The sequence below is a fragment of the Artemia franciscana genome, chromosome 15 (genome assembly GCF_032884065.1).
Source record: "Artemia franciscana chromosome 15, ASM3288406v1, whole genome shotgun sequence".
NCBI classification, from domain to species: Eukaryota; Metazoa; Arthropoda; class Branchiopoda; order Anostraca; family Artemiidae; genus Artemia; species Artemia franciscana.
In genome coordinates this window covers 4,337,358-4,363,199 of record NC_088877.1, presented here as the reverse complement: position 1 = coordinate 4,363,199, position 25,842 = coordinate 4,337,358, and the positions used below count along the sequence as shown (strand labels likewise).

General features: G+C 35.5%; 1 protein-coding gene across 1 annotated transcript; it reads left to right on the top strand.

The window, feature by feature from the left end:
• The first annotated feature begins 966 nt into the window (after window positions 1-966).
• Window positions 967-25,512, top strand: LOC136036722 (uncharacterized). The gene is made up of 3 exons (XM_065719070.1): window positions 967-1,150; window positions 16,951-17,415; window positions 25,081-25,512. The coding sequence occupies exons 1-3, from the start codon at window positions 1,114-1,116 to the stop codon at window positions 25,416-25,418; spliced, it is 840 nt and encodes a 279-aa protein (XP_065575142.1). The 5' UTR covers window positions 967-1,113; the 3' UTR covers window positions 25,419-25,512.
• The last annotated feature ends 330 nt before the right edge of the window (window positions 25,513-25,842 follow it).

The following is a 25,842-nucleotide window of genomic DNA, read 5'->3' as shown; positions in this document are numbered from 1 at the left end:
CTTTGTTGATGGTGATTGCTAATCGAACATTCCTTGTGTCCCGGTCGCTTTCTCTTTGAGTGTCCCGGTCGTCATTTATATTCCCTATGTGCCGGTGTCCCGGTCGTCATTTGTGTCCCGATGTCCCAGTCTGTAATTTCGTCAGTCGAAAACATGACGTGAGTCGACACACAAACATGACGTCACTCGACAGACACACACACACACAGACAACTTATTTTTATATATATAGATGTCCCAGTGTCCCGGTCGTCATTTGTGTCCTGATGTCCCGGTGTGTAATTTCGTCAATCAACAAACATGACGTCAGTCAACACACAAACATGACGTCACCCGACAGACCCACACACACACAGACAACTTATTTTTATATATATAGATGAGAGGGTTTGCCCCCTCCTTAATACCTTGATTTTTGCACCAAAGCTGTTTTTAGGACTTTTCTTTTTTTTATGAAAAAATCTTGTTATTCTAATTAAACGGCTCTTGTGCTTCAGGAATCAATCTTAAATAATTGGACGAAAATAAGTAAGTCACGGTGAAATTGCGGGGAAGCAAAACAAAGAAGAAAAGTTAACGGGGAAGAGTGAAATTTGAAATTTTACACTTTTGACATTATATAGAAATGCTGATATATTTTTTCGGCAAGAAAATACATATCACGGGGATCAAAGCAAAAATAATGTACATTTCTGACGATCCTTGTTTTAGAAATTTGATAGTGTGACCTTTACATGTAAGAGTGACGGTTTGGGAAAGCAAATATCTTTTAATAAAGAAAAAAGAAAGTATAAATGCATCAATAATCAAGGAAGTCATCGACAATTTGGAAAGATAAACCATAATTAATATGCGAAAGATGTTAAGTTTTTCTAAACCATTTGAGGAACAGGGAAAAGAGAAGCAAAAACAATTTAAATTGTGAATCAGGAAATGAATGTCAAGGTATAAAAGTTTTCCCTTCATTGAAAACATCGATTTCGTCTTTTTATTAAATAATGAAAGAACAGTCTGTAAATTGTGGTGGTAAAGGGGAATCATTCATACAATTAGCACTGAGAAAAATTAACCAGCTGACGTATAAACGAGGAGGTTATACAGTCTCAGCAAAAGATGGAACATCTAATATGGATAAAAATCATTTTTCTAGGTAAGTTCCAGCTCTGTCTGAGAGGTTAACTGTACAACTCACCAGAGATTAGGTGTACACAGAGGCTAAGAGATGGAGTGTATAAGTCACCAGAGGTTAATTGTACACAAAGATTAAGAGATTACATGTAAAATCTTTCGTTGAAAGATTAATACTACTACTACTACTACTACTAACAACTCATCTCAGCACAAACCACAAGAGGTAAAAAAAAGTTACGCACGCTTCCCTCCATCCCAATCTATCCATAGCGCTCTTTGCACCCTCCCGGGAAGTTCCCATTTTCTTTAAATCTTTATTTATGATATTCTCCCATCCCGACCGCGGACGACCAGCTTTCTGTTTAGTCCTAGACGGTCGGCCTAAAAGGAGAATCTTCGAAAATCTGTCATGCTTCAATCGCAGAACGTGCCTTAGCCATCTCAATCCTTCTTTCATTACAGCCCTAGAAAGTAGTATTGAGCCACAATTTTCGTACATCCGTTGTGAAATACGGTCAGTCCCATATTTTTCTTTCTTCGAAACTTTTTTTTCAAGATTTTCTTTCTTTGAGATCATTCATTAAATTTTTTTTCAATATAGTCTGTTTTCAAAATTTTTTTTTTCTTCGAGCTGTTTTTTTTTCAAGATTTTTTCTTCCATCGAGATGTTTTTCTTCAAGGTTTTTTATTTCTTCAAGATGTATTTCTTCTTCAAGATTTTTTTTTCGGGACAATTGAGCTGGATACCCAGAACAATCCGTAGGCAATCCTCTGGAAAAAATCTAGCAAATCTTCATCCACTTTTCGGAGAGCCCATGTTTCAGAGCCATGTTTGACCATTGTCATCACTGACAAAGCTTCCAATGTTCTAATCTTGGTTTCGAGACTTTTCTACTTGGAGCGGTAGCAATTCTACTTTTAAAATCTGCATTCCACAACTGAATTTTTAGAAACAAAGATGATGTATTCTGGGAACGAGGTGCCAACGAGACAATGGGAGATCGTAAGAGGGGTGAGTTAAGAGAGGTTTAGTCACGAAGTAATTAAGTTGCGAAGCATTAAGCAACTTAATCACGAAGTGAGACAAGTTAACAATTTCAAGCATCAAATAACTATAAGGGGAACGAAAAAATCAACAAACTCCAAAAAGGTCACCAGTCGATACAGTGATGGTATTAACTTGGTCGACATAAATTCTTACATTGTAAATTTTCAAGCAAATTTGGACAGCAAAACCAAAAGGTTATAAGAGGCTTTTTGAAACACATAAGTAAAGTTTTTAGTTTTGAATTATTGGTGGATGATATTCAAGCTTTAACTTAGTAGTGTGTTGTTGTGGGGTAGTAGTCTCCTCCAAAATACACATAACAATTTATTTTATTTTAAATTGCAACGTTACTCTTCCCACCTGTTTGAATAAAAGCCTGTTTTTTTCCTTTTTTTTTCATACCAAAACTTCTTTTTTATTTCATATCATAAGAGCCTACTGTAATTCTGAAATGAAAAATGTGTCTCTGTATCTTCCTTCAATTCTTATGGGATTCACGGTATGGACTTTCCATCTGGCATTACAGTTTTCCTCTATAGGACAATAGAGGGGACAAGTGAAGAAATCACTCATTCCTCTCCCTTTAAATCGCTCTCAAATCGTAAAAGGGTGTTAGAACTTAAAATTTACGTTCAACAGAACCTTCTTCCGACTTTCCACAACCATATATAATTCCATCTAATATCTACTCAAAATGTTCAACTCGAAGTGCCAAAATATGGCCAGACTTCACCTGAAGGTTATTAGTTAGTCCTTGGGACTAAAATATGTCGTTTGCTTGATTTTGATTTTTGTTGATTCAAATCCAACAAAGGAATAATATTGCTATTCATCTAATGCTACACATTTTAAACACTTCCTTTTGAATTTAACCCTTTTCATAGGCTGGAGTTGTCTCCCAGATTTCTGTTGGAAAATCCGAACTATCGTACTTTATTTTATTAACCGATTACCTTTCAAAATATTTGAACTGAAAAGTGGATAATAAATAAATGAGGATAGATCAGTTCTTTCCGTGTCGAAGCGATGTGATAAAATGTTTTCAAGCCTTGAGAAAGTATGGGGAATGAAAGATTAATTGCGAAAGCTTTGTATTGTTGCATATTTCGCCTCTCTTACGACCTCCCAGTGCATCGTTAGCCCTGGAAAAAAAGAAGGCGAAATTAGATATGGGGGTTTTATGGGGGTAGTAGGAGCTTTAAGCTATTTCTTGGGCATTCTTGAGTCTTTTGTAATTTACTTTTATGGTTAGAATGAATATAATAAATAGTTTTTAGCATTATTCCGGATTAAGTTTTGAATCTCAGAAAAAACATTAATTTTTTACTGTGCACTTTCTACGTGTTTTCAAATTTGCACTCTAAAGTTTCATCTGAAGTTTTGTAGTCAGTACTTATGTCTAAAGCATGTCGTTTGCTTGAGTTTGATTTCTTATTGGCATAAATTCAACAAACGAATAACTTTGCCACTCATCTAGGCTAGTATTAGAGCGGAAAAAATGGCTAGAGGGGGAGCATTCAACAGGGTGATTTCAACTTTTTGTTAAGGATTTTTTTCCCATGAAGAGTTCAATGATAAACTATTAATGCTTCAAATGCTGTCCAACCCTAAAGGACAAAAAATTCTTTTTTTGCAATTGCTTATTTATAATGGCATTTTCAAGACAAATTTATGCTACGCGAACAAATATAAGTATTACCTTTTAAATGAGTTCTTAGAAAAGTATTCTAGAATGTACTGGTGCCCTACTACTGTTGAAAAAATAAAAAATAAATCCTCTAACAGTAAAGAAGGAAAAAAATAACCTGCAATAATAATAATATAAAAAGAAAAGGAGAGAAGATCTCCACACAATTACAAAAATGAAAACAAAAAAGAGGAAACAACATTTATAAGTATTACCTTTTAAATGAGTTCTTAGAAAAGTATTCTAGAATGTTCTGGTGCCCTACTACTGTTGAAAAAATAAAAAATAAATCCTCTAACAGTAAAGAAGGAAAAAAGTAACCTGCAATAATAATAACATAAAAAGAAAAGGAGAGAAGATCTCCACACAATTACAAAAATGAAAACAAAAAAAGAGGAAACAACATTTTCCTAACTTTCAGGGATCAACGTTTTATATGTTATTTTCTGACAGTCCAGGAAAAATCATTGATAGTACTGAAAGAAAAGGAAGTTATTAGCAATTCTTTTTCCTTATTAAATAAAAAAAACAAGTTTTTTTTAACTGAAAGTAAGGAGCGACATTAAAACTTAAAACGCACAGAAATTACTTCGTATATGAAAGAGGCTGCTTCCTCATCAACGCCCCGCTCTTTACGCTAAAGTTTGACTCTTTCTCTCAATTCTTATTTTTAAAACAGTAAAAAACTCACTTGAAAACTCACTTGATTCACTCACTTGAAAGAGAAACTAAGAAAAGATTATGGTCTTCTAGCCAAGGTAAAGGGTCAGTTTGATAAGAGAACCCTTGGTCGGCCATAGAATGCGTTTTTCGCACCACATGTGTTGTTTTTGACACCTACATGGAAATTTTTCTCTGCATCTGATGAAAAGCTAATCCGATCGCTGTTCTTTAGTATCCCCATTTAGACTCGTAATAGTTACCTTTCACGACGGCATGTTTTTTTTTAGATTTTTCAAAAAATGGACGAACTGTCACGTAGATTTGCCGACCACTGCAATAGAATTATCGATTTTCCACTGACTTGCCTTCTATCAAGTGCTTAGCTTCGCTAATTATAAAATCTTATAATGTTTGACATGTACTAGAGCATGAAGATGACAATAATAAAGAGTTGATTAGTAATATTTATGAAATGCGCAGAAGAGAGCGGGAGTGAGATGGAAGAGATGTATAGGTACCAGCCGGCCTATAGGCCTTCTACTGCTGGGGACATACAGCTCAAGTACCCGCACTTCTCATAATACATCATTAGAATTAAATAATTTCATAAGAAGAACCCATTGTTACCTGACTGGAGAAATTTTATTTTATCTAAAGATATTTTAATGGAGTCAGTGAGCTGAATGGACAAATTAGGTAGTCACATACCCTTTCACAAAATTTCGGAACTGGATGCTGGAAAGTTTTGAAAGTTAAATTTATCAAGAGTTGTGCGTATTTTTTTGTTGTTGTTTTTTGTCTGTACCTTTTTGCTTTTCTTTTCATTTTTTTATACTACTCTTTAGTGCATTTTTTTTTCTGTATAGGGGGCAACCATAAATATATTCTGAGCATAAATATATGCTCGGAAAACTAAACTGTCGAGGAAAACCCGCAATGAACGATCTGAAACAAAGCAATTAACAGACATCCTCGAACATCGCATGCACGGAGTCTCTTTAGCAGGCCACGGTGCCGTACTTTGTCAAAAGCCTTGGAAATATCGAATGACAGTAACCTACTGTCGCACTTTCTTGCCAGAAGTTCGTTCCATTCCTGTAGCTTAGACGCTAGGCAGTCTTCTTCCGACATCCATATTGGCAGTCGCCTGAAAGGTCTTTTGATTCCAAGAAGTGTTAAAAATTTATATTGGAGACACTCTCATAGACTTTGCCAATGCAGGAAAGGAAGCTAATAGAGCTATTGGAGCCCACACTTGTTGAATCATCATCTGGTTTTAGAGAGGGTATAACATAGGTAGATTTCCATGTTTGTGGAAAGGTTCCGGAGCGAAAGTATATCCATATAAGAATAAGTAAGTAAAGAAAATATAAGTAATGATAATAGTTCCACTAGTTCGGTGCTGCAGGATTTGAGAACAACATTTGGTATATTGTCAGGACCTGTGGCTTTGATCAAATCAAGATGCCACAAAATACGAAGGATCTTATGGGCAGAAAAACTCACATGATCGAGGATAGTACAGGTTTGGTCCGAGAAATTTGGCAATTCTAAACTGTCATCCAAATTCAAGAATCCAGCAAAAACATTAGCGAGAAGTCCAGTCTTTTCCTGTTGATCTTGTACCACAGTCCCGCTAATCTGTAAAGAAGGAATAGGAGTCTCCTTGGACGACGGTAAAGCTTCCTAGACGATTCTTCTTATACTAAATCTGAGACTGCCGAATTACATAAACTGCACCCTTATGGGCGTTGACAAATGCAATCCGTTCCTCTTCTCTCTTTGAAATTACCATCACTTGTGCACCTTTGCTCGTGGGGATATGTTTTCCAACGGAGTCAATTATGGCCTGCTGGTACTTCTCTGTAGCTTTCTCTGGGTTTTCGAGGGAAAAGGCTCTCCACTGCTGAGAGCAAAGAGTGTTTCTTAAACCGTCCTGATCACCTCTTTGTTATAACCAGACTGTCCACTCATGTTTTACTGGAGGCAGGATACAAAGGTTTCGTGCAATGACGGCAACGGGGTAACTTGTAAAAGCGTGAGCGTCTATTTTAAAGCATTCAGGGGGATCTGTAAGGAAGAGATGCTTGTAAAAATCAATAAGTTGTTCTAGTCTGTGTGAGATAGATAGATCATATAAGCCTGGTCCCTCCTTGTCACTATTTTTGCTGCGAAGCCACACACTGTGAAGGACATTGAGGTCTCCATGGAGGTTAACTGCAGACAGTGCGCTTTTCCCAAATATATTCGAGGGAGGCTTTAAGGTAGCTGGTAATCTGATAGTTTAAAGGGTTTTACACGGTATTCCTCCGTTGTAATAGGAGGAATAAGTCTAACAGGAGTGATAACAGGAGCAACATCTCCTCCTCCGTATTTAGTGCCGTCACTACGTTCACGATCTTGCCTGAGATTCGTGTATCCCCGTATGGCAATCTCACGGCTGTGCATGTCATGATAGAGATTGGTCTCATGATAGACCGTTTGACCAAGTTCACTAACTATAGGAGCTGGTCTAACTTATATCTGAGACCATGTACATTGCAGTGGGCCAGCGTTAACATGTCTGTTTGGATAGTTGGTGGACGTGCTAAGGATCGTCTACAAAAGGTTTTTATTGTCCAAGGCTTTTTATTATAGTTAATCGTAACCAGGTAAAAGAAGCTTTGCCGGTTAGTTAGCCTGACAAGACTTATAAATCCATTGAAATGCATCATTGGACAAGGAACGGTAACAGAATGCACCTCATTAGCGCTTGTTCAACATGAAGGTGGTACCCCATAAAGGGTTAGGATTCGGCACAGGTGCCTAATACCAGGTTAGGTCAGAGGGTAATGAACAAAATAATATCATAGTAAAAAAAAAGTATTATGGTTCTATCAGAGACCAGAAAAGCTATGGGGCTGGGATGAAAAATGACTTACTCTTTTCTAACCCACTAAGCATTTCAAAAGAGCCTTTTAATATTTTCTTAGGGAACTATGACACATTTACACATTATAGAGTACGAAATGAATATAGTATGTCAGACACAGCTAGCGTAGGCTAATACAGGTAAAACAAATAAATATTTATTTTGCCCAAAATTTGGTTCCGCCTGTTCCTATACTGACTAGATTTAAATTTACTGTTATATGTGAAAATTTAAGCTCAAGTCCAGTATCCGCTATTTATTTGCCGTATTGTTAAAAAAAATTGTGTTAGTGGAAATGTTAGCGCTCATTTATGGAGAAACAGACCGCCATACTTTTTTAAAACACGGCCATTTTTAAACCGAATCAAGTGTTGGACTTGAATAAAGTTTTAAATGATCAAAAATGTGTTATTATATATCTGATTTGTTCTTTTTTATAATTTTTTGAGGCAAATGAAAAAAATATAATTTTAGAATAAAAACTTTTTTTTACAATTAGTGTGTCCTTTTCTCTGAGTTTTAGAGACAAAATTTTCCACGAGAATGGAATTTTCCAGGGAGATTTTTCGAGGGGAGGAGTCTTACATGGGAGGATCTTTTCATCAATGAACTGTTTATGAGATGATTTTACAAGAAGAGGGGTGGAGGGCGGATTATGATAAATTTTCAGAAATTATATTAAAACACAATTTTTTCAACTGAAAGTAGGGAGGAACAATAGAACTTAAAGCAGACCGAATTTATTCCGTATACGAGAGGGAGTGCCCCCTTCTCAATACCTCATTGCTTATGCAAAATTTAAATAGTTGTCCCAATTCTTTAAAAGCGACTTCTAAAACGCAAAGGATGTTTAAGTAGAATAAAAAAAAGAATTGAGAAGCTTTTTAAAGTTTTATGACTCTTTAGCGTTACTTTCAGTCGATAAAACTTAATATTTTAATTTAATCACGGTTGTATCTTGTAGCAGTAGCTTTAACTTGGTAAAGAACAAACCACAGACCACAGTAACCAGATGATGAGTTTAAAAACAAACTATCTATCGAAAAATATTGCCATCTGACACATATTCAGGAATAGTAACTATTATTCTGGTTAATCTTAAAAGTAAACTTTTATTGCAAAAAACAAATTTGATATCGAAAGAGACCCGGAAACCCTTAATAATGTGTCAGGTCAAAATATAATATGCACTGTTGAAACCAGCATAGTCGAAAGCTTTGTACAGGAGAATTACAGTATTCCACCCTGAACAGCAAGGAAAATCACTATTTTACGTAAGCAGGGCCGATGCGTCTCCCTTTTTTTCCCTACCAGTGCTAATGAGTTACCGGAACATCATAAAGAAATGCTTAATGTTTCATTTTAAAGATAAATAAAACTTTAAAAAGTGTGTCAAAAAATTGTTGTATGTATTTTGTTATGATTTATACTAGACGGACAAATATGGAGGCGGTCAAACACGCTACCCCATCCCCCTTACGGTGCGCCCTTGATAACACTGCTACTATAACGACTACCCACTCACTGTAGGGTCAAGTCGCCTGCAGCCAATAAAGCTACGCACCCTCTTCCTCCATCCTAATCTATTGCATAGGCTAGCAATAGTACCTAGGTAATAATAATAATACAGCCTAAAAATAGTATATTTAAATTTTGAGCATTTTTTATAGAATAGGCTACATAATACCAAATTGCTATATAACACCACCTATTGAAAATTTAGCTCCTTTCAACAAAATATTTTCAAAAACGATTTTGAGTTATTTGACGACAGAGTAACATAAGTCAACTGGAAAATTGTCAACTTCAATCTCTGCCGGAAGACTGTCTTCTCGTTACTGGCTGGCTGTTTTTTAGCTTATTAATTTTGATAGTTTTAAAGCTCATATAAATTTTAAAGCTCACATAAATGTGCTTTTAATGAATTTTACCATATGCAAGTGCGAAATGCAACTACAAACGGTACATTTGGTGCCTTTTCTCAAGCGCTAGGGCTAGCGGTAGTCATAAAAGATCGACAGAGGTCCAATTTCAATGGAAATCTAGGTTTCTAGTGTCCTTTTTAAGTGATTAAACAGATCAGACGGCAGCTAGTCTTGCTTTCCTCAACTCCATTCTTCCAAATTTGTCTGATCAAATTTTAAGATTGTCATTTTGTTCAGCATAGTTGAAAAGTTCTAAAGGCTGTAAGCTAAGCAACTATAGGTTGAAACAGAAACAAATAAATGGAATTGAATTATCAGCCATATTATTTCGGTATGTAGAACGTATGAATTTGAATTATCAAACAGTTCGTGGTAACGAACTGTAGTAAGGAGCGACCCGGCTCCTTAAGTTTCATCAAGTTTAATCTTACCCATCAAAAGTTATGAGTCTGAAAATGTTTACCTTATTTTAGAAAATTGGAGGAAACAACCCCTAAAAGTCATAGAATCTTAACGAAAATCACACCATCAGATTCAGCGTATCAGAGAACCCTAGTGTAGAAGTTTCAAGCTCCTATCTACAAAAATATGGAATTTTTCATTTTTTGCCTTAAGGCAGATGACGGATGCGTGTTTATTTGTTGGTTTGTTTGTTTTGTTTTTTTCCCAGGGGTGATCATATCGACCCAGTGGTCTTAGAGTCTAGAGAGAGGGCTCATTCTAACGGAAATTAAAAGTTCTAGTGCCCTTTTTAAGTGACCAAAAAATTGGAGGGCACCTAGGCCCCCTCCCAAGCTAATTATTTTCCCAAAGCCACCGGATCAAAATTCTGAGATGGCCATTTTATTCAGCGCAGTCAAAAAACCTTATAACTTTGTCTTTGGGGACGACTTACTCCCTTACAGTCCCCGTGGGAGGGGCCACAAGTTAGAAACTTTGACCAGTGCTTACATTTATAATGGTTATATAATGGATTATTTATAATGGATAATGAATATTTGGAATTGTACAGACGTTTTCAGGGGGATTTTTAGATTGTGGGGGGGGGGGGTGATAAGAGGGGGATCTGTTGGGGAACTTCCCATGGAGGAATTTGTCACGGGGGAAGAAAATTTCCATGAAGGGAGCGCAGGATTTTCTAGCATTATTTAAAAAAAAAAAAATGAAAAAATAAATATGAAAAAGTTTTTTCAACTTAAAGTAAGGAGATGCATTAAAACTTAAAACGAACAAAAATTATCACGCATATGATGGGCTCTCCTCCTCCTAATGCCTCACTCTTTACGCTAAAGAATTTTAGTAATTTCAACTATTTATTCTACGGCTTTTGTGATTCAGGGGTCATTCTTAAGGAATTGGGACAAAATTTATGAAAGGGGCTTTTCCTCCGCAACGCATCGCTCTTCACGCTAAAGTTTGACTCTTTCTCTTAACTCTATTTTTAAAACAGTAAGAAACTTTATCGTAAAGAGCGGGGCGTTGAGGAGGACAATCCCTTTTCATATACGGAGTAGTTTCTGTTCGTTTTAAATTTTAATGCTGCCCCTTACTTTCATTTAAAAAAACTTGTTTTTTTTATTTAATTTCTGGGCGTTTTTGAATTAATGCATGTTTTGATCTTGGCTCTCCGCACATAAATAATTAAAACGAAATTTGCATATTCATTAATTGCAATTAATCGGAAGATTTTGAGAAAAAAGGAGCGAGGGAGGAGGGCTAGTTGCCCTCCAAGTTTTTGATTACTTTAGAAAGCAACTAGAACTTTAAATTTTTTACAAACGTTTTCTTTGGTAAAAAATATACGTAACTTACGAATTAGCTTACGTAACGACCTTATATATTCGTATGTTTTTATTGCGTATATAAGGGGGTTCAACCCTCGTCGATACCTCGCTCTTTACACAAAAGCTTAGATTTTGTCCCAATTCCTTATGAATGACCTCTGAATTACAAAGGCCGTAGAATAAATAGTTGAAATTACTAAAAACACGTTAGCGTCGAGAGTGAGGTATAACGAGGAGGTAAACTCTTCATATGCGTAATAATTTTTATTCCTTTTAAGTGTTAATGCTGCTCCTTATTTTCAGTAGAAAAAACTTTTCATATTTATTTTTCCATTGCTCTTTCAAATTATGCTAGAAAATCCTGCGCCCCCTTCATTGAAATTATCTTCCCCCACGATAATATTCTCCATGGAAATATCCTCCCACGTAACCCTCCCCCCTCAACACTCCCCCCTAAACCAAAAAAATCTCTCTGAAAACGCCTGTACACTTCCTAGTAACCATTACTATATGTAAACACAGGTCAAAGTTTGTAACTTGCAACCCCTCCCACTGGGACTGCCAGGGAGTAAGTCGTCCCTAAAGACATAGTTATTAGGTTTTTCGACTATGGTGAATAAAATGGCCATCTCAGAATTTTGATCGGGTGACTTTTGGGAGAAAATGAGCGTGGGAGGGGGCCTAGGTGCCCTCCGATTTTTTTGGTCAGTTAAAAAGGGCACAAGAACTTTTAATTTCCGTTAGAATTAGCCCTTTCGCAACATTCTAGAACCACTCAGTCGATACGATCATCCCTGGGAAAAAAAACAAATAAACACGCATTCGTGATTTGTCTAGAACCTTCTGGCAAAAAATAGAAATTCCACATTTTCGTAGATAGGGGCTTGAAAATTCTACAATAAAGTTTTCTGATACGCTGAATCTGATGGTATGATTTGCGATTGTGATTTTAAGATTCAATAACTTTTAGGGGGTGTTTCCCCCTATTTTTTAAAATGAGGCAAATTTTCTCAGGCTCGTAACTTTTGATGGGTACAACTGATCTTGATGAAACTTATATATTTAGAATCAGCATTAAAATACAATTCCTTTGATGTAACTATTGGTATCAGAGTTCCATTTTTAAGAGTTTCAGTTACTATTGAGCCGGGTTGCTCCTTACCACAGTTCGTTACTACGAACTTTTTGACGAGTGACTACTCTTATAGAGTTATTAAATATTGCCAGAATAAGATCAGAACCTTGCTTAACACCACGGCACATATGAATACGATTACTAACAGTACCTTGCTAACATATCTGGATTAAGGAGTTCTGATACAGGTGCCATAAGCAGGTGTAAAAAATGGATTAACCCCACTTCTAAAGAGGGCCAGAATTGTTTTGAAGTGAACAATGGAGTCAAAAGTTTTTGAAATATCAATGGCACAAACGTAGAGGTTACTTTTTGCCTTTTTATACCTTTCAAGAATCGCTAGAAGAATTAACTGGGCGTTCTGCACGCCAAGACCTTCCCGAAAACCAAATTGGGTGTCGCTATGATCATGTTTCGTGCTAATTTCATTATAGATAAGCTTCTGAAGGAGCTTGCCAATCGTCGAACATACAGTAATCGATATATACGAGTCACAGGATTTCGGATCTTTTTTTCCTCAAAAATGCACGTTACTAGACCTTAAAATAACACATCAGGAATATCCTGCTGGGCGATACAAGACTGAAATAAAATAAAAAGATGTTCAAACAATTTTACCGTCCCGTAAATCAGATGTTCGGGTTGCAGGCTGTCTCAACCCAATGCTTTACCTGGCTTAAGACGGCAAATATGTGCCTGGATAGATGCTGGTGTGAAAGTGATATATTTTTTGGAATGATCTAACTTGGTAAAATGACCCAAAAGTATAAATCTGAATGTTATGTCAAGAGGAGATAGATCGTCATAAAAATAATGAGAAAAAACAACTTTCCCAAGAGCTTAATTCAACCGGATTGTCCTCGGATGAAGAACTCGAGGTAAGTTTTGACACGTGACGCCAAATAGCTGGGTATTATTTTTAATATCCTGCGAAGGTTGCATATTTGAGGCCATTCACATTGCCGTACAGAATTTCTACATACACAATTCGTATATTTGATTATTTGAAATAAACTACCAGACCTTGGATAACCACAGTCGGCCCAAATACGAAATCAGAGCTTGTGTCGATTTTTAGCACTCTAAAGTTCAACGTCTTCACTCCACCTTTTTTTATGTTTCTCAACTTGAACTTTGGTTAAAGGAAGAGAGACTAAAGCAGTGACCTTCAATGAATGACCTAATTCCACCAAGTAAATCCACCAAATTCCGAGTGTTCCTATTTATGGACGTACATAAACGTCGAAATGGAATCCGGATTTTCGAGAACATGGAATATAATGTTCTCTAATATAGAGAGAAATCAAGACGATTCCAGCAAGGCTCAAAAGACCACTTAGGCTTTTGCATATGAAGAGGTAGAGAATGGGAAGTCGAAACCAAAAAAAAATTAAGTGATCGCTTATTAGAAAGTCACTTGAAATTTAAACCATTTTACCCTGTATCTATTTGGCGTGTGTTAGAACGAAATCCGATTCGGAGTGAACCCAGAGTTGTGCACATGAGTAAACGGCTTCGATTATAGTAGCAGAAAACCGCCACCAGGAAGGGAAGAAAACAATATTGAGTAAGCGGCGCATTTTCATTTTTTAAATCCGTGTTAAAATCACAGCAAATGAATATTGACTTATTTCCTGACCCAACTCTACGAATGGATTTTAAAGTTGAAGCACGAGCTGTGGCAAATTTACGGTAACAGGACTCAGTTCGGTAGTTCATTGGAATATGCGTACATATCAAAACAAAAGAATATATTTATTTATTTATTATTACAAATAGCGGTAAGCATCAATGCTTGTCGCAAAAACACAAAATCATAATATTAATCTAAAGTAAATTGGCAACAACAAAATAAACTGCAAAAACTTCTAAATAACACGAAACTACACAACAAAAGAGTCTAAATGAAAAGGCGTATTTACTAATGTACTCTTAAAAATTCGAACACTATCTGCCTCGAAAATCTCCAAAGGCAAACCATTCCATGGTCCGGCAACTCTACTAACGAAAGATAGTTGACCTGTTTTTTCAGTGGTTTTGGAGGATAAAATTTGTAATCATGCTGATGAGTAGAGTGATAATGGCCAAATTTGAAAAATAGATTTGGATCAGCATCATCCACTCCTTTAAGCATACGAAACACATTTATAAGGTCACTACGACGTCTAAGAAATTTCAACGACGGGATTCAAAGCCTAGAAAGTCTTTGCGGATAAGAAATATGCTGAAGATATGGGACTAACCTAGTGGCTCTTCTCTGAACCTTTTCTACCCTATGCTCATATGCATCGGAAGATTCAAAAAGAGAGCAAGAAAACTTCTTATTAACTGCAATTGTTGGGCCGCCGGATGGACGACGATTTTCGGTTTGGCAGGCCAAAAAAAGGACATGTGGTTACGCGAGAGCTCTAGTTGTGAGACATTAAAAACACTTAGAAGGTGTTCAGTGAAACATACAATTTCGTAACAACTAAAAATCCTTTCGAGATCTAGAAGCTTGTCACGGGCACCATTAATATTTTAATAAAATAACGGCATCTGCATAAATGACATGAGAGATAACCTTGGAAACCCTTTGCATCACTTTGCTGACGATACCACGACACACTCAGCCATCCCAAAACACGAAGTCCCAATATAAGCCTCCCTTTTCCTTACAGATGGATCTTTATAAAATCAATAAGTGGTCTGATACATGAATGATCAATTTTAATACATCCAAAATAAAAGTACAAGAAACAAAAATTACATGATCAAAGGTGGCGCGTGAACACCCCAGTTTCATTTCCAAAAATGAGACTGCAAGAGTGTCAATGAGCTTCGTCTACTGGGGGTTCATTGCTCCCCTGATGTATCTTTGAATTACCACCATTATCGGGTGAGAACTTCCTGCAGAAGAATGCTTAGAGGAAGTTTTCACTGGCAAAACCTTCTTTTTCGATTAACCCACTTTAAAAGTCCAGTATCAAACCCACAGTTGAAAATGGATGCCCTCTATATGCTGGTGCCTTGAAAACGCTGTTAGCACTACTCCAAAAGATTCAAAAGGTGGGAAGCAGGGTGGGCGGCACCTCTAAACAGGACTCGTTTCAGCCTCTAAATAAAAGGTTTGATGTAGTGTTGATGGCTGTTTCTTCAAGTATATGAATTCGCCTCCCTCGAACGAGCTCTCTCGCATTGTTCCCCCTATCTCAAACTGAAAAGGCAGACGTGAAGGCACAAAGCCTGGTCCAATTATCTAAAGGAGGACACGCTTAGAACTGATTATTTGAGGAGGAGCTTCAGCCGGCGTTGCACTTCCACCTGGAAAAATCTTCTGGGTATGTTATTCCTGCTAATCCCTCCGTTGACTTCATCAAAATAAGATTAGATAGACATTTTAAATTTCGAGATACCTTTAAGTACCTCACGCTGTGAATATAGGATTAAAAAAAAGACATTCAGTGAAAAAGGTACTGAAAATGAAAAAGGTTAATATTTTTATATATTGTATTTTTGCACTTTTCTGTCCCTTCCTTTTGTTTTACTCTGCCATTTATGTTTTAGATTTAAATCCGTAATAAATAAGAGCATAATTCTAAGAGAAACTGAAGAAAAGTTTCACTTGTGGATCAGAGGGTCTAAAAGTAAATCTTTTAAACAATATATATATATATATATATATATATATATATATATATATATATATATATATATATATATATATATATATATATATATATATATATATACATATATATATATATATATATATATATATATATATATATATATATATATATATATATATATATATATATATATAAAGTAAAACAGTTCAAAATAGGGATGATACCTTTTTATTGACAGTGAAATATAAAATTATTTAACTGGATATTTCGAACACATATACAGTGTTCATCATCAGCAGTAAAACTAAAAGACATGAATAAAAATAAACAAAATTTATACCTAATAAACTAATTACATATAGTTTATTGCTCTTATTTTTTTCAATGCAACAGCCGAGGCAAATCTCCTTGACCTTTTTGGTTCCGGTTCATTAGATTTAACTGACGTATTACGCGGACAGAGGTCATAGCTCTTAGGTGAAGTGATATTTACTTTATTTGACCTCAGTAAATTATCATAAATTGAGTTCAATCCAAATTCACCTGTATCTCTGTTTATGGAATTATTCTTGAATAGAATTTTTTTAATTTCGATTGTTTCCCTGAAAGTTTGCTTTAAACCTTGGTCCCTAGAAATCAAAGAAACATTTTCAAACAAAATAAAATGATTTGGAAAATTAAAGATATGCTCCGAGAGGGCCGACGTGAAATCTTCAGGTTTGGTATTTTGCTTTATAGACGATGAAATGGAATTATGATGTTGTAGCAATCTCGTTCTTAAATTCTGGTTAGTACGTCCCACATAAGAGCTTCCACAAGTACATGGAATTTTATAAACCCCACTTTGTTGCTCTACGGAAGTAGAGCAACAAGGTATCATCCCTATTTTGAACTGTTTTACTTTCGTCATGGAAAGGCAGTGTGGTCTTCGAAGTTATCTATATATATATATATATATATATATATATATATATATATATATATATATATATATATATTTGAAATTTTCATTACAATTTTTATTAGGATATGTCCTTATCCCTCTCCTTTTTTAGGGTCAATATGTTCACTCCATGCAGAGAGCCGTAATTTTGATCCAAATCGACTAACTTTAGAATATTTACCGTATGAAGACCAGCAGCAAAGAGTACCATTTCAACAATTCTGGAATTCCATTAATCCCCATGGCTCTCTTGGCCCAAGTTCCGAAAATTTCCAAAATTCAAACATTTTTCGTCAGCCATACAGTACACAAGAGTACTCTAGTTCAAGTCGTCAGCAACCACAAACTTTCGGACAGCCCAGTTTCCAGAGTGGTGCAGATACATTTCCGTCCATTTGGAATACTGCCCAGCTAATATCTTCACGGCCAAGTGCTGGACAAGAGCAATCATTTTCTGGCCAACGAAGCCCATCTCAGCTTAGATTTCAACGATATCCTGCACAAAATAATCAAAATTTTGCTGGCTTACCCGGCCAAGACTATAATAACCAGATGTACTCCGTTCCAAACTATCAAGGTAGATTTATTTGTCAATTAATTTATGGTTCTAAGCTATAAGTAAAGGGAGAGACGTAAGCTTATACGAAACAGTGTAACAAAAATGCCTACATAAAGAACGTAGTATGCACAATTCTTCTTACCGAGGCACTTCGTATAGATGGGGTCGTCACAAAAACTTAGAAATACGCTCATTTAATTGGAAACAGAAAGTTTTAGTGCCCTTTTAAAGAGTCAAAAGTCACTGGAGGGCAATCAGGTTTCCTTCAGTAAAAATCAAATTTGAGACAGAAATTTTCTTCAACGTAGCTAAAAGGTATAATGATTAAGTTTCTGGGGATGTAAGCCACCACAATCCTTGGGAAAATTGTTGTAATATTTGCTATTCACCCAATGTTTACATATGTTTACAATGTTTACATTCCGCTCAAGAAAAATGGGCCAGTTTGATCTTGATTTGATCTGATGTCCCTTAATGCCAACTGCTTTCAGGTGAAGCTTTATAAGAATGTTTTTGATAATGTTGAACTAAATGAACATGTACTAAATGTAAGGAGGTTGTCAAAAGGGAGTAATTTGGGAACTCCTAGGGATATTAAATTGGAATTTTAACGGAATGACAAAGGGGTGATCGATTAACCAAAATGGTAATATTTACTCGTTAACACTGCTGCAACTACTGTAACTACTACCATTACTATTGCTATGACTACTACTACAGCTTCCTAAAACATTTTGAGGAAATTTTGAGGGGAAAAGTAGTGTGCTAAATATGGGTACAGACAGCAAATCGTTATTTGGGCACTAAAGCTAGCCTATACCACAGACAGCACACCGTATTCGGGCAAAAGATTACCTATACTAAAGTAAAGCATTGACCGAAATGCATAACTAGCTGTCCAGACAGGTAGCCGAAACTTTTGAATGAATGACCTACAAATTCCTGTCAGTACATGATTAGCAAATATTCGATCTTCATTCAATAAAACAATATTCAGTTATTATAATACTTAATATTCAAGTCATGGCAATTATATGAATAAATGCTCTGTCTTTTGAAAATAACGTTTAGTAATGGGGGAGGCACAACATTGAAATTGATAAAGTTGTATGTATTTTAGGTTATGATACGACAGCCCTTGATCATCCATGTTCCAACCTCCAGGGCCCCCATTGACACTTCCCCAACTTTTTGCCTCCCTTTTTTGTACTTTTTTTAAAGTTTGATTTTTATATCTTTTTTAACTTTTATGCTTCTTTGTTTTTTTAACTAAGAAATTTATTCAATTTTTTATTCACGTCTAAAAAAGAAATAAAATATAGTTAAAACAAAAAATCACTTGTGATATTTTCGAAATGCGAAATGAAGATAATATAGATGTGTTAATCTGATTTTTCCTATTACCAAAATAATGTTCATAGTGAGATTTTCTTTTGCTTGATATTTTTGGGGCTTTTTCCCAAATAGCATACAAGATGCTTAAAACCAAAAGAATTCACCTGTGATATGATCAAAATACAAAATAAAGATGATATAGATAGGGCAGTCGTAATTTCTCCTATTAGAAAAATAGATTTTGTAGCGAGATTTCTTTTTAGAAAAAACTTAGAAGTTTTTGGTAATTACATTTTTTTAACTCAGAATGTTTTGGAACTCAAAATTTTTTGGATCTCAGAAACTGTTGGACTCTTTTAAGGTATTAAATAAAAAAAACTAATTTTTTAGCTGAAAGTAAGGAGCGACATTAAAACTTAAAACGAACAGAAATTACTCCGTATATGAAATGGGTTGTCCCCTCCGCAATTCCTCGCTCTTTACGCTAAAGCTTTTAATTGTTTTAAAAAGTAGAATTGTGGCAAAGAGTCAAACTTTAGTGTAAAGAGCGAGGGATTGCGGAGGGGACAACCCATTTCATATACGGAGTAATTTCTGTTCGTTTTAAGTTTTAATGTCGCTCCTTACTTTCAGCTAAAAAAATAGTTTTTTTTATTTAATTTCTGAACGTTTTTGAATTAATGCATGTTTGGTTTTGGCTCTCCGCACATAAATTATTAAAATGAAATTTGTATATTAATTCTTTTTTTTGGCTAAATGGTTTTCTCTTAGTTTTGATCAGACGATTTTGAGAAATAAGGGGTGGAGAAGGAGGTCTAGTTGCGCTCCAATTTTTTGGTTACTTAAAAAGGCAACTAGAACTTTGAATTTTTAACGAATGTTTTTATTAGTAAAAAATATACGTAACTTAAGAATTAACTTACGTAACAAACTTTCATAATCTTATATTTTTATTATGTATACGAGGGGGTTTGTACCCTCGTTAATACCTCGCTCTTTACAGTAAATCGTAAGTTTTGTCCCAATTCTTTAAGAATGACCCCTGAATCAGAAAGGCCGTAGAATAAATAGTTGAAATTACTAAAAATACTTTAGCATAAAGATCGAGGTATTTATCTCCTCCTAAATACCTCGCTCTTTATGCTAAAGTATTTTTAGAACCCCTCATATGCGTAATAGTCTCTGTTCGTTTTAAGTTTCAATGCTACTCCTTGCTTTCATTTGAAAAAGCGTTTTCATGTTTATTTTTCATTGTTTTCTGATAGTAATGCTAGAAAATCCTGCGCCCTTTTCATTGAATTTTTCTTCCCCCATGACAGATTCCTCCAAGGAAAGATCCTCCAACATAGCCCCCTCCCCTCATCCCCACCCCCAAACAAAATAAAATCCCCCTGAAAACGTCTTCACACTTCCCAATAACCATTACTATATGTAAACACTGGTCAAAGTTTGTGACTTGCAGCCCCTCCCCCAGGGATTGTGGGGGAGTAAGTCATCCCCAAAGACATAGTCACTATGGTTTTCGACTATGCTGAACAAAATGGCTATCTCAAAATTTTGATCAGTTGACTTTGGGGGAAAAATGAGCGTGGGAGGGGGCCTAGATGCCCTCCAATTTTTTGGTCACTTAAAAAGGGCACTAGAACTTTTCATTTCCGTTAGAATGAGCCCTCTTGCGACATTCTAGGACCACTTGGTCGATACGATAACCCCTGGGAAAAAAAAACAACAAAAAAAACAAATAAACACGCACCCGTGATTTGTCTTCTGGCAAAAAATACAAAATTCCACATTTTTGTAGATAGGAGCTTGAAACTTCTACAGTAGGGTTCTCTGATACGCTGAATCTGATGGTGTCATTTTCGTTAAGATTCTACGATTTTTAGGGGGTGTTTCCCCCTATTTTCTTAAATAATGCAAATTTTCTCAGGCTTTTAACTTTTTATGGGTAAGACTAAACTTGATGAAACTTATATATTTAAAATCACGTTGAGCCGGGTCGCTCCTTACTACAGTTCGTTACCACGAACTGTTTGATTTAGCCATTTTAAGTTATTTTTAAGCTATTAGCAGCTGGTTATGTCAAGTAGTTTTTTGGAAGTGTGCCATATGATATAGCTTGTGATATTGATAGAAAATGTCAAGTATTACCAAATCTTGTGTGATACTACTAAAATCTTGTCTGATATTATGAAACATTTTACACTACACTATCAAACTCCTGATATAATGAGAATCTTCTACTGCATTATAGAAACCTTACGCGGTATTATCAATACACTAACACCCAAAGACAGAAACAGAGACAAGCAAAGAGTCAATCAGAAACACAGGCAGAGAGAGAGAGAAAGAGAGAGGGAGGGAGGGAGAGAGTAAGGGAGATAGAGAAAGAGAGAGGAAGAATGAGAGGGAGGGAGGGAGAGAGAGAGGGAAACACATACAAACACACAGACACGGAGAGAGAGAGACAAAAACACACACAAACACACAGATTCAGACATACAAACAGACCAAGACAGACACTTGAACAAGCGAACACCCACCCAGACACATAGACACAGAGAGTGAGAGAGACACAAACATATACAAACACACAGATTAAGACATACAAACAAACAAAAACAGACACAGGGACAAGCCAACACGCCGCCAGACACACAGGCGGAGAGAGCGAGAGAGATATAAACACATACAAACACACAGATTCAGACATACAAATAAACAAAGACAGACACTGGGACAAGTAAACCCCTGCCAAGATATACAACCACGAAGAGTGAGAGAGTCTTTTGAAGTAAGGAAAATATTTGAAAGTGTTTTAATTGAGTACTGAGTGTACTAAAATTAAACTGAAAAGTATAGTATCTGTGTTATAGAAAGTCCTGGGCACTAAAAATAGTAGGAACATAAGTGGAGAAACCGTCAATGAGAAGTTATCCAAATCTTAGTTTGTACTTCAAGCTTTTACTTCTTATTAATGAAAAAAACTTTCCAAAATTTTTTCGAAAGAAAAGTAAAGGCCTTATCAAACTTAAGATCAGAAGAAATAGAACCTACAATTTCTATACTTACTTCAAACACTGCTTCTATTGCAAATACTTGTAAGGCTGAGAGCATTAAAATATATATCAGGCTACCAAAGAAGATAACAGCAATACCATAACAGTGGCTAATTATATTTGATTCAAACTTCCAGAAATTGATGAGAAGGATGTGTAACTGACCAAAAGGCAAAATTTTAAAGCTACTACTGCTACTAGTACTAGTTCAGTTACTACTAATACCACTACTAGTAATACCGATACTAATACTGCTACTGCAACTACTATTCTGCCAAAGGATCTGAAGGTTAAATTTTCAAGGAATCTTGAGGGGGAACAGTAAACTGAATCTCAACACACGGTCTGTATTCAGGCTGTCAAAAAGTGGTGTCACCAATATTTTAGGAATAGTTTTGAGTGCGAAGTTGAAATCAAGAGGACTTGTTGCGGGGTATACTGAAGTAATTAAAAGACAATGTTAACTTTTAATGCTACTGCTTCTACTCATACTACTATTGCTACTACTGGTGCTGTTATTAATACTTTTACCAACTGCTACTGCCACTTAAGGTAAGGCTACTGCTATTAATTCGTCTGCTACTACTATTGCTGCAGCTACTTTTACTGCTGGTACTACTACTACTGCTGCTACTAAAGCTAAAGGCATTAGAGATAAAAAAATTTAATGTTGGAATTGTATAGAATTAGTTCAAAAAACACTATATCCACACAGATTGTCAAGAAGAAGCATCAAAACTGCTTCAGGTGCGATTGATTGTATTAAGTTGAAACTTTAAGTGTGTTTTGAAGGGAATGTTGATGAAACTGAAGGTGCTATTGCGTACGGCAATAATAAATAATTAGCATAATGTCCGTTTCGCAAACGATATGCAAATCATTGCATTACTTTGTACAATTGCTACAATTACTGAGCGAGATTGGAATTCTGGTATATATATATATATATATATATATATATATATATATATATATATATATATATATATATATATATATATATATATATATATATATCATGTCGCGTTTTTGTTTTTTTTTACCATATAAAAAGGTGTGGAATCATTTAAAAAATCACGACAGGTGTGAGTAACGACTGTTGCATTTGCCGACCAAGTTCGACCAAGTTGGACGTGTTAATTTAACTGAACAAACAGTTTTGGTGACGTTCTAAAAAAGTGCTAAAGTGCCTAAGAACATTGAAGGGAGCGTCCCCTCCCCCCAAAACGTGACGGCCCTTCTGCTGCTACGTCTTTTGGTACTATACAAGTTTAGGGTATTAAGGGTAAGTTTTCAAGAAATATTTAGGTGGAAGTTGAAATAAATCAAAACGAACAATGGGAATATAGATTTTCAAAAAGGTGACAAAGCAATACATCCAAAATGACAATACATTATTAAGTCAGATTTTTAAGAGTGAGTTTTATGAACTATTCAAAAGGCACTATGTGTATACTATTAGTGCTAACAATACTGTTACTGTAAATGATGACTCTAGGAGTATTAAGGTAAAACTTCTAGGGATCGTTTAAGGGAAATTTCAGTTAAACCACAAAAATGTAGACATGAAGGTTTTCAAAAGGGCATATGAGCAATATCATAGGCAGCGCAATTTATAATAGCTACCAATATGATCTTAAGTCCAGTAACTATGTTTCTAGAGATATACGGTATGTTAATCTCCAAAGTTATGCAGTTTACCCATTATGCTTTAAAATGAAATGTTGCTTTAAAAGTAAATCAAAAGGCACTGTGTGTGCACTGGTTGCCAATCAGAAATCTAACAATATCTTACGAATGACTGGGGATATTAAGTTTAAACTTTCAGGGCTACTGCTATTATAACATCTTCTTTAGCAATTTAACTAAATCAATAGAGTGTAAATGCATCCATGTTGTCAAAAAGTATTGATAATTTTTTTGGGGAGTGATTAACTTGTATTTTTTAAGTGAACTTGAGGAGGAATTAAACTTAATTAAACAGTACCATTCGTGTCAGGATTGAAATTTGTTGAAAAGGTTTTGCCAACATACATACAGTAAGCCAAACTATGGCTTACAAAGAAAGAAATATAAAATGTAATTTTTTTCCATTATAAAGATAATATCAAACAGTTCGTGGTAACGAACTGTAGTAAGAAGAGACCCGGCTCAATAGTAACCGAAACTCAAAAAAATGGAATTTTGACACCAATAGTTACATAAAAAATCTCATTTTAATGCTGATATAAATATCATTATATAACTTTCATCAAGATTAGTCTTACTTATCAAAAGTTACGAGCCTGAGAAAATTTGCCTCTTTTAAGAAAATAGGGGAAAACACCCCCCTAAAACTAATACAATCTTAACGAAAATCACATCATCAGATTCAGCATAGCCTATCAGAGAACCTTGATGTAGAAGTTTCAAGCTCCTATCTGCAAAAATTTGGAATTTCGCATTTTATGCCAGAAGACAAATCACGGATGCGTGTTTATTTGTTTTTTTTTGTTGTTTTTCCCCATGGGTGATCGTGTCGACCAAGTGGTCCTAGATTGTCGCGAGAGGGCTCATTCTAGCGGAAATTAAAAGTTCTAGTGCCCTTTTTAAGTGACAAAAAAATTGGAGGGCACCTAGGCCCCCTCCGACGCTCATTTTTTCCCCAAAGTCATCAAATCAAAATTCTGAGATAGCCAATTTATTCACCATAGTCGAAAAACCTAATAACTATGTCTTAGGGGACGACTTACTCACCTGCAGTCCCCGTGGGAGGGGTTGCAAGTTACAAACTTTGACCTATGTTTACATATAGCAATGGTTACTGAGAGGGAGGCGTTGAGGAGGAAAAACCCCTTTTATATACGGAGTAATTTCAGTTCGTTTTAAGTTTTAATGTCGCTCCTTACTTTCATTTAAAAAAAACTTATTTTTTTTCTATTTAATCAATTAAAAGCGAATAGGAATTATCTAAAACAAAACTTTTCCCACAAATCATGTTATTAAGAAAGTAAAGAGCTCCATCAAAGAAAAATGAGCAAAAGTAAAGTCAAACAAGCAGAAATTAACAGATTCCATGTCTTCTCAAGACCAGAACATAATTTGCATTTCACTGAAAACAAAATCAATTTGAAAGTTTATATTTCTATGACTGAAGTGAAAAATTATGGAAAATGCCAATTATGTTCTGGTTATTACAAGTATAGACATCTGATTTGTAAATTATCTGAATGCCTCATTCCAGAGGACGGTTTACCTTGGTTATATTGTCTCTGCGTTCAAAAGCTTAAAAGAAACTTATTTTTTTTAGAAATAAATCCTTCAATCTATGGAAACAGTGGTAGTTTTGGCCTGGGCCAGCCAGCCTCAACTTTGCAGACGAACAGCCAGTCACCTGAGAAGAAACCATTTCAACTCTTTTGGGATTGCGTAAACCCCAAGACTCCGCTGGGGTCAGCTTCAAAAAACCCTAAGAAATCTGACCCATTGTCATCTGGTATTGGATTTGACACATCAAATCAGTCTCAGCAATCATATCAGTCTCAGCAACCGTATCAGTCACAGCAACCATATCCGTCTCAACAACCGTTCAACATGTTATCACAATTAAATAGACCCAACAGTGGTTATAACTTTCTTAATTTTTGAAAAAATCCCCTCCTATTAACATGATTGAAAGAAAGCTTCCAAACTATTTAATATGTGTTATTGTTACTTTTGTATAATAAAGTCTGAGAGCGAAGCTCATCGTCTACTTTACTTTAATCACATTAATAGGTTCTCTAAAATAGATCTTTGGGCGTTCTTTATTAAATTAGCCAAGGTTTATATTCTGGAGATAGTAATATTGTTTTTAGTAAGTGATTATGGGGTCTTCCATTGAAATAGTCCGGGGTCCTTCGTTATTGAAATACTTTATTTTCAGTTTTCAGTTTGGTTTCATAAAATGAATGGTTTCCCAAAAAAAGAAAGGAAACCGAACAAGAGAAAATGGTTATGAACGAAATCATGAATTTTTACGCGAAGATACATCGTGTTACAACTTGCTGATAACTGGGATTGTGTCGAACTG

What these genes read in the sequence shown, in the direction of transcription:
- LOC136036722 (XM_065719070.1), top strand. Translation starts at nt 1,114, where the DNA reads ATGGAACATCTAATATGGATAAAAATCATTTTTCTAG. An exon ending in GATAAAAATCATTTTTCTAG is followed by an intron (nt 1,151 to 16,950) that starts GTAAGTTCCAGC and finishes CTCCTTTTTTAG; the next exon opens with GGTCAATATGTTCACTCCAT. An exon ending in CTCCGTTCCAAACTATCAAG is followed by an intron (nt 17,416 to 25,080) that starts GTAGATTTATTT and finishes TATTTTTTTTAG; the next exon opens with AAATAAATCCTTCAATCTAT.